The 12,500-nt window shown below is 47.6% G+C and overlaps 1 protein-coding gene across 1 annotated transcript in view; it reads left to right on the forward strand.

Moving 5' to 3' along the window:
* The window catches only part of LOC308163837 (transmembrane and coiled-coil domain protein 3-like), a gene marked incomplete at its 5' end in the record, with an annotated part of 8,584 nt that extends 2,189 nt beyond the window's left edge, over positions 1–6,395 (forward strand). Inside the window, 2 exons of the mRNA XM_080538023.1 lie at positions 4,318–4,453; positions 5,811–6,395. Of these exons, the coding sequence (XP_080394149.1) occupies positions 4,318–4,453; positions 5,811–6,116 (442 nt within the window). The 3' untranslated portion in view covers positions 6,117–6,395. The remainder of the gene's footprint in view (positions 1–4,317; positions 4,454–5,810) is intronic.
* Between the last annotated feature and the right edge of the window lie 6,105 nt (positions 6,396–12,500).

Raw genomic sequence — 12,500 nt, forward strand, 5'->3', positions numbered from 1 at the left:
GCACACAGACAGAGACACACACACATACGTGCACACACACTCACACACACGTTCACAGACAGAGACACACACACATACATGCAGACAGACACACACACACACACACGTGCACAGACAGAGACACACACACACACTCACACACACACAGACACACGTGCACAGACAGAGACACACACACACACACACACACACACACACACATGCAGACAGACAGACACACACACACACACACACACACACGCGTGTGCACAGACAGACACACACACACACACACACACATGCACAGACAGACAGACACACACACACACACACACAGACACACGTGCACAGACAGAGACACACACACACTCACACACACACAGACACACGTGCACAGACAGAGACACACACACACACATACATGCAGACAGACAGACAGACACACACACACACACACACGTGCACAGACAGAGACACACACACACACAGACACACACACACATGCACAGACAGACACACACACACACACACACAGACACACGTGCACAGACAGAGACACACACACACGTGCACACACATTCACACACACGTGCACAGACAGAGACACACACACACACACACACACACACAGCGCTGGAGGGTAGATAAGAGTAAAACACCCACCAGTTATTTAAATGAGTTATTTGGCTCCACAGAGAATAATGAATACAAGCATCCATATCCTACGCTAACTTAAATCACTCTCTATTAAATCATCTCTCTCTCTGCGTGTCTCAGTGTTTTTGATAGCAGAGTTTTGGCTGCTAAGCCTAGTCTTCATTTTGTTTGAAGTAGGCCTACTTTATTTTAACAAGACATTGTACATTTTATTCCTCACATTATGAAAAATCTACGTAAAAAAAAGAAAGAAATCTTGTTCAGACTACTGGCTCTAACAGATGCTATGTCACCATGGTAACAACACACGCTGTGTCACCGTGGTAACAGCACATGCTATGTCACCATGGTAACAACACACGCTATGTCACCGTGGTAACAACACACGCTATGTCACCATGGTAACAACACACGCTATGTCACCGTGGTAACAACACATGCTATGTCACCGTGGTAACAACACATTTAAGCCCAATTTATACTTCTGCGTACAATCTACGCCGTAGCCTACGCCGTAGCTTGTCGCGCACCTCTCCGAAAATGTAACTACGCAGGCACACCTACGCAGACCGTAAGAAGTGATTGGTCCGCTTGGTAGCACATGATTCCGACATGATTCCGACGCTCTCGTAGGCCTAAATGCGGAAGCCATGACAGAAATGTCATTTACTTTTTCATTAATAAAGATTAGAAAAATTATGATAACCATCTTATTATCTTAGTTTAGGAAAAATTATTGAAATGGTTGCCCACGAACAACTTAGCAATTATTTGACCCTAAATGATCTCTTTGATGACTTTCAATCAGGCTTTCGCCCCCTACATAGCACTGAAACGGCCCTTATTAAGGTCCTTAATGACATTCGCGTAAACACAGACTCCGGAAAAATCTCAGTTTTGGTACTACTAGATCTTAGTGCTGCCTTTGACACTGTAGACCATGACATTCTAATAGATAGACTAAAAACCTGGGTAGGACTTTCGGGCACTGCCCTAAACTGGTTTAGATCCTACCTACAGGACAGAAGCTACTATGTCTCCATTGGCAACTTTGTATCTGACCAAATTAAAATGACCCCAAGGGTCAATCCTTGGCCCCCTTCTATTCAATCTCTACATGCTTCCATTGGGACACATCATACAAAATAACAAAATTGCCTACCACAACTATGCGGATGACACTCAAATCTACATAGCCCTCTCACCGAACGACTATAGTCCCATTGACAATCTCTGTAATTGCATTGAGCAAATAAACGCCTGGATGACACAAAACTTCCTCCAACTAAACAAGGACAAAACAGAGATAATTGTATTCGGTGCACCTGACAAAAGATCGAAAGTCAGTGCAAAACTTGATTCTCTCTCTCTTCACACTAAAAAACAGGTCAGAAATCTTGGTGTAATTCTAGACTCCGATCTAAACTTCAACAGCCACATAAACTCGATAACTAAATCAGCCTACTATCACCTGAAAAACATAACAAGAATGAGAGGTTTCATGTCCAAGCAAGACCTTGAAAAACTCATCCATGCATTTGTTTCGAGTAGACTTGATTATTGTAATGGTCTACTAACAGGCCTATCTAAAGGAGCTGTTTGTAAATTGCAGCTCATCCAAAACGCCGCTGCTCGGGTCCTAACAAAAACAAAGACATTTGAACACATTACACCAATCCTGAGATCCCTGCACTGGCTACCAGTCTCTCAGAGAATTGAATTCAAAATCCTCCTAATTACATACAAATCACAAAATGGTCTTGGACCAAAATACATATCAGATCTCCTCCCACCCTATATTCCCGCAAGGTCCCTAAGGTCAGCTGAGACAAATCAGCTAATAATTCCAAGAGTAAAAACAAAACACGGTGCAGCAGCTTTCAGTCACGCTGCTGCATGCTCCTGGAACAAACTCCCTGAAGAAATCAAACAGGCCCAAACCCTTAAAATATTTAAATCTAAGCTAAAAACCTTCATGTTTTGCACCAGTTATGATTAAACACAAACACTTCTATCAATGTCTTTTTTCCATTAACTATTGTCTTTTTAAATGTTTTATCTATTTACTTCTTATATTTGCTTTTATTCATTGTATTTTTAAATAATGCATGTAAAGCACTTTGAATTGCCCCTGTTGTATGAAATGTGCTATACAAATAAACTTGCCTTGCCTTGCCTTGCCTTAGTTTAATGTCATTTCAATGCATTATAGACATTTCCTAACAAAAAAATTGCTATTATGCCGCTATGAGTACACCGTTCCAAAGGAGCGCCCCATGGAAGCGTCAAGCACAGCCTTCCCATAAGGAGCGCAATTCACATTTACGAGATGTACAATCCTGTTTATTTAGAAATTAATGATTACCTGTGGCGTTTGACAGCGGATGATGATAGACATATTTAATGTAAAGTTATCTATCTAAGTAATAGGCTGATGTGTGCATGATAGACACGCATTTTGACCTATTTCCATGTTTTATTTACAGCTATGGCACTTATTAAACCAAAACAACCCGCAATCCTATCCGAGCAGTTGTTATTATGTAATATACTTCCATTAGACTACCAAAGCAGGACACCGGAGCACTCCTATCTGCACGTATGGTCACCCTGACATGATTCAGGGGCATAGAAAACACACTGCCAACTAGCGATGTGACGGTGTAATTGCAGGGCGACGCAGACCGACCAACGCAGAACTATAAATTGGGAGAGCCCTTGCATAGGCTACGGTGTAGCCGCGCGTAAATTCGACGCAGAAGTATAAATTGGGCTTAAGAGAGAAAAAAGATGCAGAGATGGTGCAGGACGACAGAAATAGACCCAACCAGTTACCACTGGCCTCAGGCTGGGATGTCAGGATGCCAAAAGAAGCTATGCTACGCTATGCTATGCTTCTCCACACACACCAAACAGGAAGCTATGCTCCTCCACACACACCAAACAGGAACCTACGCTAGGCTCCTCTACACACACCAAACAGGAAGCTAGGCTCCTCCACACACACCAAACAGGAAGCTAGGCTCCTCCACACACACCAAACAGGAAGCTAGGCTACACTCCTCCACACACACCAAACAGGAAGCTAGGCTATACTCCTCCACACACACCAAACAGGAAGCTAGGCTCCTCCACACACACACCAATGAGCACACAGTAGTGATGATGGTTAACATCCCCCTCCCTCCCCGCACTTTCTATCTCTTTATCTGCATCTCTTTATCTATATATCCCTTTATCTCTCTCTCTCCATCTCTCTTTATGTTTATTTTATTTTATTTGTAAAGGGACAATGCATATTAATGAACGTTAAAAAATTAAATACGGCAGATTTAGCCAGAAGGCAAATGTTCATCCATAGTCCCTCGCCAGTTATAAAAAGATAGGCTTCCTAAAAAGATACAATAATATCTTTCTCCCTCCCTCCCTCCATCTCTATCTCTTTATCTCCATCTCGCTCTCTCCCCCTCCCTCCCCTTCCCTCCTCCCCCTCCCCCCCTTCTCTCTCTCCCTCTTTCCCTCTCTCTCTCGCTCTCCACTTCTCTCTCCTCTCTCTCCCCTTCTCTCTCTCTCTGTCTCTCTCTCTCTCTCTCTCTCTCTTTGTCTGTCTCTCTGTCTCTCTGTCTCTCCCCCTCCCTCCCTCCCTCTCCTCCCCCTCCTCCCTCCCCCCTCCCTCCCCAGGTATGAGCGTCTGGAAGACCAGCTGAACGACCTGTCTGAGCTGCACCAGCATGAGACCAGCAACCTGAAGCAGGAGCTAGCCAGCATAGAGGAGAAGGTGGCCTACCAAGCCTATGAGAGAGCCAGGGACATACAGGTACACACACACACACACACACACACACACACACACACACACACACACACACACCTACCAGGCCTATGAGAGGGCCAGGGACATCCAGGTACACACACACACACACACACACACACACACACACACACACACACTACCTGTGATAATCTGACCTTAATCCTGTATCCTATAGGATGCTTGTACAAGCTTCAGAGGTTTATCTCTCTGAGAGACATAACACTTTTATCTGTCTTTTTATTCATTGTCTATTATCATGTTAAATGTATAATGTCTATTTATTTCTTATATATATCTACTCTTGTTTTGTTGGAGTGGAGCACTGCTGTAATTTGTATTTGTCTGACTATTTTCTGACTATTCTTCTCTTGTTGTCTTTTTTAAGCTGTATGTAAAGCACTTTGAATTGCCCCTGTTGTATGAAATGTGCTATACAACAGTGACACGTTCTAATGCTTTGGTCCTCATGTCGGGATCTGATGTAATGATCTGACTTTTCTTTCGAAAAATGTGAATACATTTCCTTGTTGTTGAAAACCAAAGACACATCGCTAGTCAACTAACACAGCTTGTTTTGTGAGCCTGCTAGCAATGTAAAGTAGCGTTCTAGTTAACTAGGTAGCAGTGGGGGATTACTCACCCAATCCATTAGAGTATTTTGGCTTGACTAGTGAGTTTGTGTTGTGATTCTCAATAACGTTGAAACGGCACTGTGTCTATGTTCCCACAGCCCGATGGTCTCGCATTTCTAAGTAATCTAACTAACCCTAACCCTAACACTGACTCTAAAGGGCTCTGCACACAGCGTGCGATTTCTGTTGCGCATCAACGTTCCATTTTGAAGTTTGAATGGAAGTCTATGAGAACATCGCATTTACCCACACACGGCCCCGATTTTAATCGCACGGCGAACATTCGATTCCATTCATTTTGAATGGGACAAAGCAGTGCGACAAAACTCGCACGCCGTGTGCTTTGTCCCATTCAAAATGAATGGAATCGAATGTTCGCCGTGCGATTAAAATCGGGGCCGTGTGTGGGTAAATGCGATGTTCTCATAGACTTCCATTCAAACTTCAAAATGGAACGTTGATGCGCAACAGAAATCGCACGCTGTGTGCAGAGCCCTTAACCCTAACACTGACCCTAACCCTAACCCTAGCCCACCTATGAAATATTAGAAATGTGGGACCATTGGGCTGTGGGAACATAGGGATGACCCCGTTGAAACGCAGTTCTGTGTTTCAAAAGAAAAGTCTGAACATTTTGATGGTTGTCTGCCTTGCCTTGTGTGTGTATCTACTATGTGTGTGTGTACTACATGTGTATCTACTATGTGTGTGTGTGTGTGTATCTCCAGGAGGCCCTGGAGTCGTGCCAGACACGCGTGTCCAAGCTGGAGCTGCAGCAGCAGCAGGCGCAGGCCGTGCAGGTGGAGAGCACCAACGCCAAGGTGCTGCTGGGCCGCTGCATCAACATAATGCTGGCCATCGCCACGGTGATCCTGGTCTGCGTCTCCACGGCAGCCAAGTTCACCGCCCCGCTGCTGCGCAGCCGCGCCCACCTGGCGCTCACCTGCGGGGGCGTGGCCGTGCTGGCGCTGCTCTGGAGGAACTGGGACGGCCTGCAGGGGGCGGCGGAGCGCTGGTGGCTCCTCCCACACTGAGCCGGAGGCTCCTCCCACACTAAGCTAGAGGCTTCGCCTACTACTTCCTGGATCTTTTGGGACGCTGACTCCTCCCTCACTGAGCTGGAGCCCCGCCCATTTCTGGCTCTTCTGGATGCTGGCTCCTCCCACATTGAGCTAGAGGCCCCTCCCACTCCTGGGACTCTGGCTCCTCCCACATTGAGCTAGAGGCCCCTCCCACTCCTGGGACTCTGACTCCTCCCACATTGAGCCGGAGGCCCCCGCCTCTTACTTCCTGGAACTTCTGGGACGCACACTCCTCCCACACTGAGCTGGAGCCCCGCCTACTTCTGGGGGCACTGAAGTGTACACACCTCCCACATTGAGCTAGAGGCTTCTCCCACATTGAGCTAGAGGCCCCTCCCCCTCCTGGGATGCTGGCTCCTCCCACATTGAGCTAGAGGCCCCTCCCACTCCTGGGACGCTGGCTCCTCCCACATTTAGCTGGAGGCCCCGCCTCCTATTTCCTGGAACTTCTGGGATGCTGACTCCTCCCACACTGAGCTGGAGCCCCGCCTATTTCCTGGAACTCTGTGTGATGTCGTCGTGGAGACAGAGGGAATGGGCGGAGTTTACCTGTAGCCTTATACCTCCCCCTCCTCCCCTCTCCTCCTCCCCTCCTCCCTTCCTCCCCTCCTCCTGTCTCTCCTTCTCCCTCATTGGTCGACGGCTCTTGGGAGTGACAAACTCTTAAAAGACTGGAGTGGGAATTGACCAATCACAGACAGGCCACCTTAAGACTGACCAATCAGATGCTGTCTACAGGGAGACGGGGACCAATCACATGATGGGGCACAATGAGACGATGTGTGTGTGTGTGTGTGTGTGTGTGTGGCTGTTGGGGACCGTCCTCTGTCACCATGGATACATTATTTATTACCTTTAAGAGATTCAAAGTTTCTGGTTTCCATTTTCTGTGTGGGGGGGGGGGGGGGGTGAAACTCATTTTCCCAGAAGCCTCGGCACTCACAGCCACACAGGGCTGCTGAGGTGTGTGGCTCCTCCCTCTGTTCTGTGTGGTGTGCCCTCATTGGACAGGCTAGTTTGACTGCCATTTGACTTGCAGATGAGTTCAACCCAACAAGGAGTGTTTGAACACAGAGGAGAGGAGAGGAGAGAATCAGCTAGCTCACCACTACTGGGGGGTATTCCATCAATGTCGCTAAAGGACAATCCAGGCTTATTTTTGATAATTGATCAGAATAGGCCTGGATTTACCTTTAGCGACATTGATGGAAGACCCCCCTGGTGTCACTACCACCTCCACCTCCACCTCCACCCCAACCTGAGACACTGAACAAGGGAGGCTGGTGGAGGTAGACATCGGAGGACGGGCTCCTTGTAATGCATGGAATGGAATGAGGAATGGTGTCAAACACGTGTGTGTGTGTGTAAACAGACTGACTTATATATCACCTTATTCCATAGCGCTTTACAACGGCCTCTCATTCACCCATTCACACACCAATGGCGGCAAGCTACCATGCAAGGCGCCGGCCCGCTCACTGGGAGCAGTTTGGGGTTCAGTGTCTTGCCCAGGGACACCACGACACGTGGCCAGCTGGGGTTCGAACCACCAATTTGTCGACCTTGCGATCATTAGACGCCGGCTCTACCTCCTGAGCCACAGCCATGCGTTACAATGAGCCCGTCCTCCGATTTCCTACCTCTCTCAGCCTCCCCAGGTGCAAACACACACAGTTCAGGTGAGGTGAGGTGAGCGGGGGGGGGGGGGGTAGAGGTGTGTGTTCCCTGGTGGTTCCTCTCTGCTGAGGTGATTTGGTTCTCTGTGTCAAACTGCTTCGTCTCAATGTCTCTACTGTACTGGCAGGCTGTGGCTAAACACGTACCACGGTTTGAACGTTTTAACACTTTCAAAGGGACGTTTCTGAGTGTTTCTGTTTCTGGGTGTAATTTGTACGTAGAGTCTCTGTATGAACTTTTACGAAGGTTATTGTCTTTGTCGATGTTTGTGCTTGTGTGTTTGTGTGCCTGTGACAGGAATGTGATTGACCTTTTAGGGAAATGTGATGAATTTGAGAACTGCCTCCCTGTTCACGTTGTGTGTGAGTGTGTTGTTGTTGTTGTTGTTGTTGTTGTTGTTGTTGTTGTTGTTGTTGTTGGAGTGGCACTGCCATCAGGCTAACAAAGGGTATTTCTTTCCATGAGGTGACGTGTGTGTTAGCCTCTGTCTCATAGGAAATGCACAGACTGCCCTGTTAGCTGTTAGCATGCTAACATGCTAGGTGCTGTGAGTGACCTCGGACCTAAACGCTCCCAAAGTTAATTTGTGATTCTATCCTTTTGATTGTTTTTATTTTTGTGTAATAGGGATTAAGCTATGCTGGGGGGTGGAGGGGGGGAGGTGTAAACTGTAGAATGAGAAAACAGTGAAATGGTTCAAACACTCCATGGTTTTAATGTGTCCACTTTTTTCCGTTTATTTTATATTCTTTACGACGTGAACGGAAACAAATTCAAATTCTAAATGCCTTTGACACTGATTGGACAGGTTGTAGCTCCTCCCACTCTATAACCCTTTATCACTGTGATGAAGATGATGATGATGATGATGATGATGGGAGGCCTGATGCCTTTTCAATGCAGCGTTTGTGTTTCCCTGGTGTGTCTTCTGTGCTTTGTTTTCTGTCTTTAAAAAGCCAAATGCGGTGATAGGTGGGCTGTGCTACATGGCTGACTGTGATAGGTGGGCTGTGCTACATGGCTGGTTGTGATAGGTGGGCTGTGCTACATGGCTGGTTGTGATAGGTGGGCTGTGCTACATGGCTGACCTGTGATAGGTGGTGGGGGAGGGGGTGGGGGAGGTTTGTAGCGGAGAATGTTTGTTGCCGGGGACGACTAGGACTAAGAATGATGGTATGTCATCATCACCAAACCACTGATCGTTAGCATTAGCATCAATGCTAACTCTGACTCCCAAACCTGTTCTCCACTGTCTCTGGGTCAGGAGGGGGAGGGGGGGAGGGAGGGAGGGAGAGAGAGAGGGGGAGGGAGGGAGCGAGAGAGAGAGAGAGGGGGAGGGAGGGAGGGCAGGAGGGAGAGAGAGAGGGGGAGGGAGGGAGCGAGGGGGAGGGAGGGCAGGAGGGAGGGAGGGAGATAGAGAGAGAGGGGGAGAGAGGGAGAGAAAGAGAGAGAGGGGGGGGAGGGAACGATATGTTTCCTAGCCTGGGGACTGGAATTCCACAAAGAGAGCAATCGGGAACGTCATCCTCCTGGGAACCCCGTAGCTGTGTTGTTGTTGGTTAACACCGGTTATGGTTTCCCATAACACCCTTTTTATCAAATGAGACAAAAAAACAATAAATCCACTTCTTTTTCTAAACTTTCCGCTGCGTCCTTGTGGTGGTGATCCTTTCATCCCCTCCTCTGAAGTTCTCTAATCCATCTGATTATTTCTCTCATTACACATTCACCTCATCTCCAGGACCAGAGGAGGAGGAGGAGGAGGAGGAGGAGGCAGTGTAAGTTAATGTGCAAACTGTCTCGTTCCAAATAAATATTTTATCGGCGGTTTGCCAGAGCCCACATCACGATGTAGGTTACGCCTCCTGTCGATGTGTCTGAGTGGCCTGTTTCTGCCAACTAGCAATCATTAAAAAAACAGTAGCTACCCGCATCACCCCTGGGAACGGAGGAGGGGGGGAGACAGTATGGACTCAAATGACACTTAGACTCAACGTGACTCTATGCTGCCCTCTAGCGGTGGTGGTGGAGTAATGCAGGTCCCAGTCAACCAACGCTGCTGGGATCACGTTTTAACACTAGAACAGCCGTGCCTTTTTTACCTACTATAAAAGCCGCCTCAGGGGTCAAATGACCATAGTCTTTATAATGGGAAGCTGCTATTTACACACAACGACCACTAGTTGGCGCGTATTGTAAATTAGCCTGCCTCCTACACAGAAAAACTGCAAAATAGCTTCATACTAGCTTATCCTGATGTAATTTTGAAAATGTAAGGATACTGGGTGGTAGAATGCACATAATAATAATAATAATGCATTTTATTTATAGGCGCCTTTCAGAGTACTCAAGGACACCTTACAGAGCATAAGTTAAAAACAAGCAACAGATTCAAACAGGTTAAAACAGTGATTCAAACAATATATCTCGGAAAGGTCATGAAAGGAGGGTCCTGAAATTTGATCAAGTGCAAAGATATAAAAAACGTTTTTACTCAGGGTCAAATGACCCCACCCATGGCTGTTCTAGTGTTAATGACCCCACCCATGGCTGTTCTAGTGTTAATGACCCCACCCATGGCTGTTCTAGTGTTAATGACCCCACCCATGGCTGTTCTAGTGTTAATGACCCCACCCTTGGCTGTTCTAGTGTTAATGACCCCACCCATGACTGTTCTAGTGTTAAAGGTTCCTTTTTCACACCAAGGTTTATTTTTCACATTTTCAGGGTAGTTAGAATACACATGGCACCCCCAAAAAGCCACCACCACCCCCACCATTACTCCCTACCCCCACCATATGTTTTTCTACATGCCCCCCCCCCAAAAAAATTGTGAAGACGATTTCAGATGCAGTCATTACTTTTTTCTTTATTAAAAAGTTAATTTCCAGCCATAGATGCAGAGATGCACACACAATCTTAACATGGAATAGGCTTTGTTTGGTCAGGACCTTTTAGTAATTTCACAGACAAGATTATCTTATATATTAAGATATTGCCACATATTTCAAATCAGTATGAAATAGTATGTGTTTAAAGTCAGGTGGTTAAAACAGAAATTGTACTCACATAATTACTGAATGTGATAATAGGTTATAAGTTATATCTAAGTGGTGTCATGTCTTTGGCACTGAAGAGGGCGGAGTCTAACCCTCAGGTAGACGCAGTGATGTCAGAGGGGGGCGTGGCCACAGACAGCGCTGGAGTAAAAAGGTTAGTGGTTGCCTAGGGGATGGTGAGTTGGACTGGTGATCAGAAGGTCATGAGTTCAAATCCCACCTGGGGAACAACACCACTAGTGTGTCCTTGAGTAAGACCTGGGAACAGCACCACTAGTGTGTCCTTGAGTAAGACCTGGGAACACCACCACTAGTGTGTCCTTGAGTAAGACCTGGGAACACCACCACTAGTGTGTCCTTGAGTAAGACCTGGGAACAGCACCACTAGTGTGTCCTTGAGTAAGGCCCTCAGCCCTAAGTTACTCCAGGGAGACTGTCTAACCCTGACCCTGAGGGAGACTGTCCCTGTGATCTCTGATTGTAAGTCTCTTTGGATAAAAGTGTCTGGTGAATGGTTCAAATGTAAATGTAATGATCACTTCTGGCCAGGAGGGAGCAGCATTGCTTAGGAGGGAACACAACCATGGTCACACTAGTGGTCACAGTGGTGGTGGTGGTGGTGGTAACACATAAGTGTATTCTGATCGCTTCAGACATGCTGTTACTAGTGGATATGAACCCCAAAACACTGTAATATCGCCGCAGGTGGAACACCAGACATTCTCTGTCTTCATACGAAATAAACTGTTTATTTTATTAAATCATATAGGTTAGTTTGAGTATCCCAGAGGGGACCCCCTCTCATGTGAACCCAGGGGACCCCCAGGCTGGAGGGGGGGGGGGGGGGGGGACTCCCAGGTTGGGGAGAGGCTCTAGTTGCTGCAGGTGCTGAAGACCGTGACCTTGTGGCTGATGTCGCTGAGGATCTGTCTCACGGTGGCCTCCAGCTGGGCCAGCTGGCTGACCTTGTCCTCCAGGGTGCGCTGGTTGGCCTCGTAGGACCGCTCCAACTCTGGGGACACACAGACACCTGGTCACCCACGACACACACACACCTGGTCACCTACACACACACACACACACACACACACACATCTGGTCACCCACGACACACACACACCTGGTCACCTACACACACACACACCTGGTCACCCACGACACACACCTGGTTACACACACACACCTGGTCACACACACACGCATCTGGTCACCCACACGCATCTGGTCACCCACACACACACACACACCTGGTCACCCATGACACACACACACCTGGTCACACACACACACCTGGTCACACAGAAGATGCTTTTCAGTCCAGGGGGGTATACCATCAGCTGGTCTGGGTCAGTTGTGTGTGTGTGTGTGTGTGTGTGTGTGTAGGTGTGTGTGTAGGTGTGTGTGTGTGTGTGTGTGTGTGTGTGTGTGTGGTACCGTTGAGTCTCTGCAGCTTGGAGCTGGTCTGGGTCAGCAGCTCCTTGGCTTCCTGCTGCAGAAGCTCCGCCCTCTCGCGGGCGCCGGACACGCCCTCCGCCTTATCCACCACCAGCTCCTCCACCACCACGTACTTATCCTTCACCTCCTCCTCAAACTCCTACAC

Source organism: Nansenia antarctica (assembly GCF_963989245.1).
Source record: "Nansenia antarctica genome assembly, chromosome: 8".
NCBI classification, from domain to species: domain Eukaryota; kingdom Metazoa; phylum Chordata; class Actinopteri; order Argentiniformes; family Microstomatidae; genus Nansenia; species Nansenia antarctica.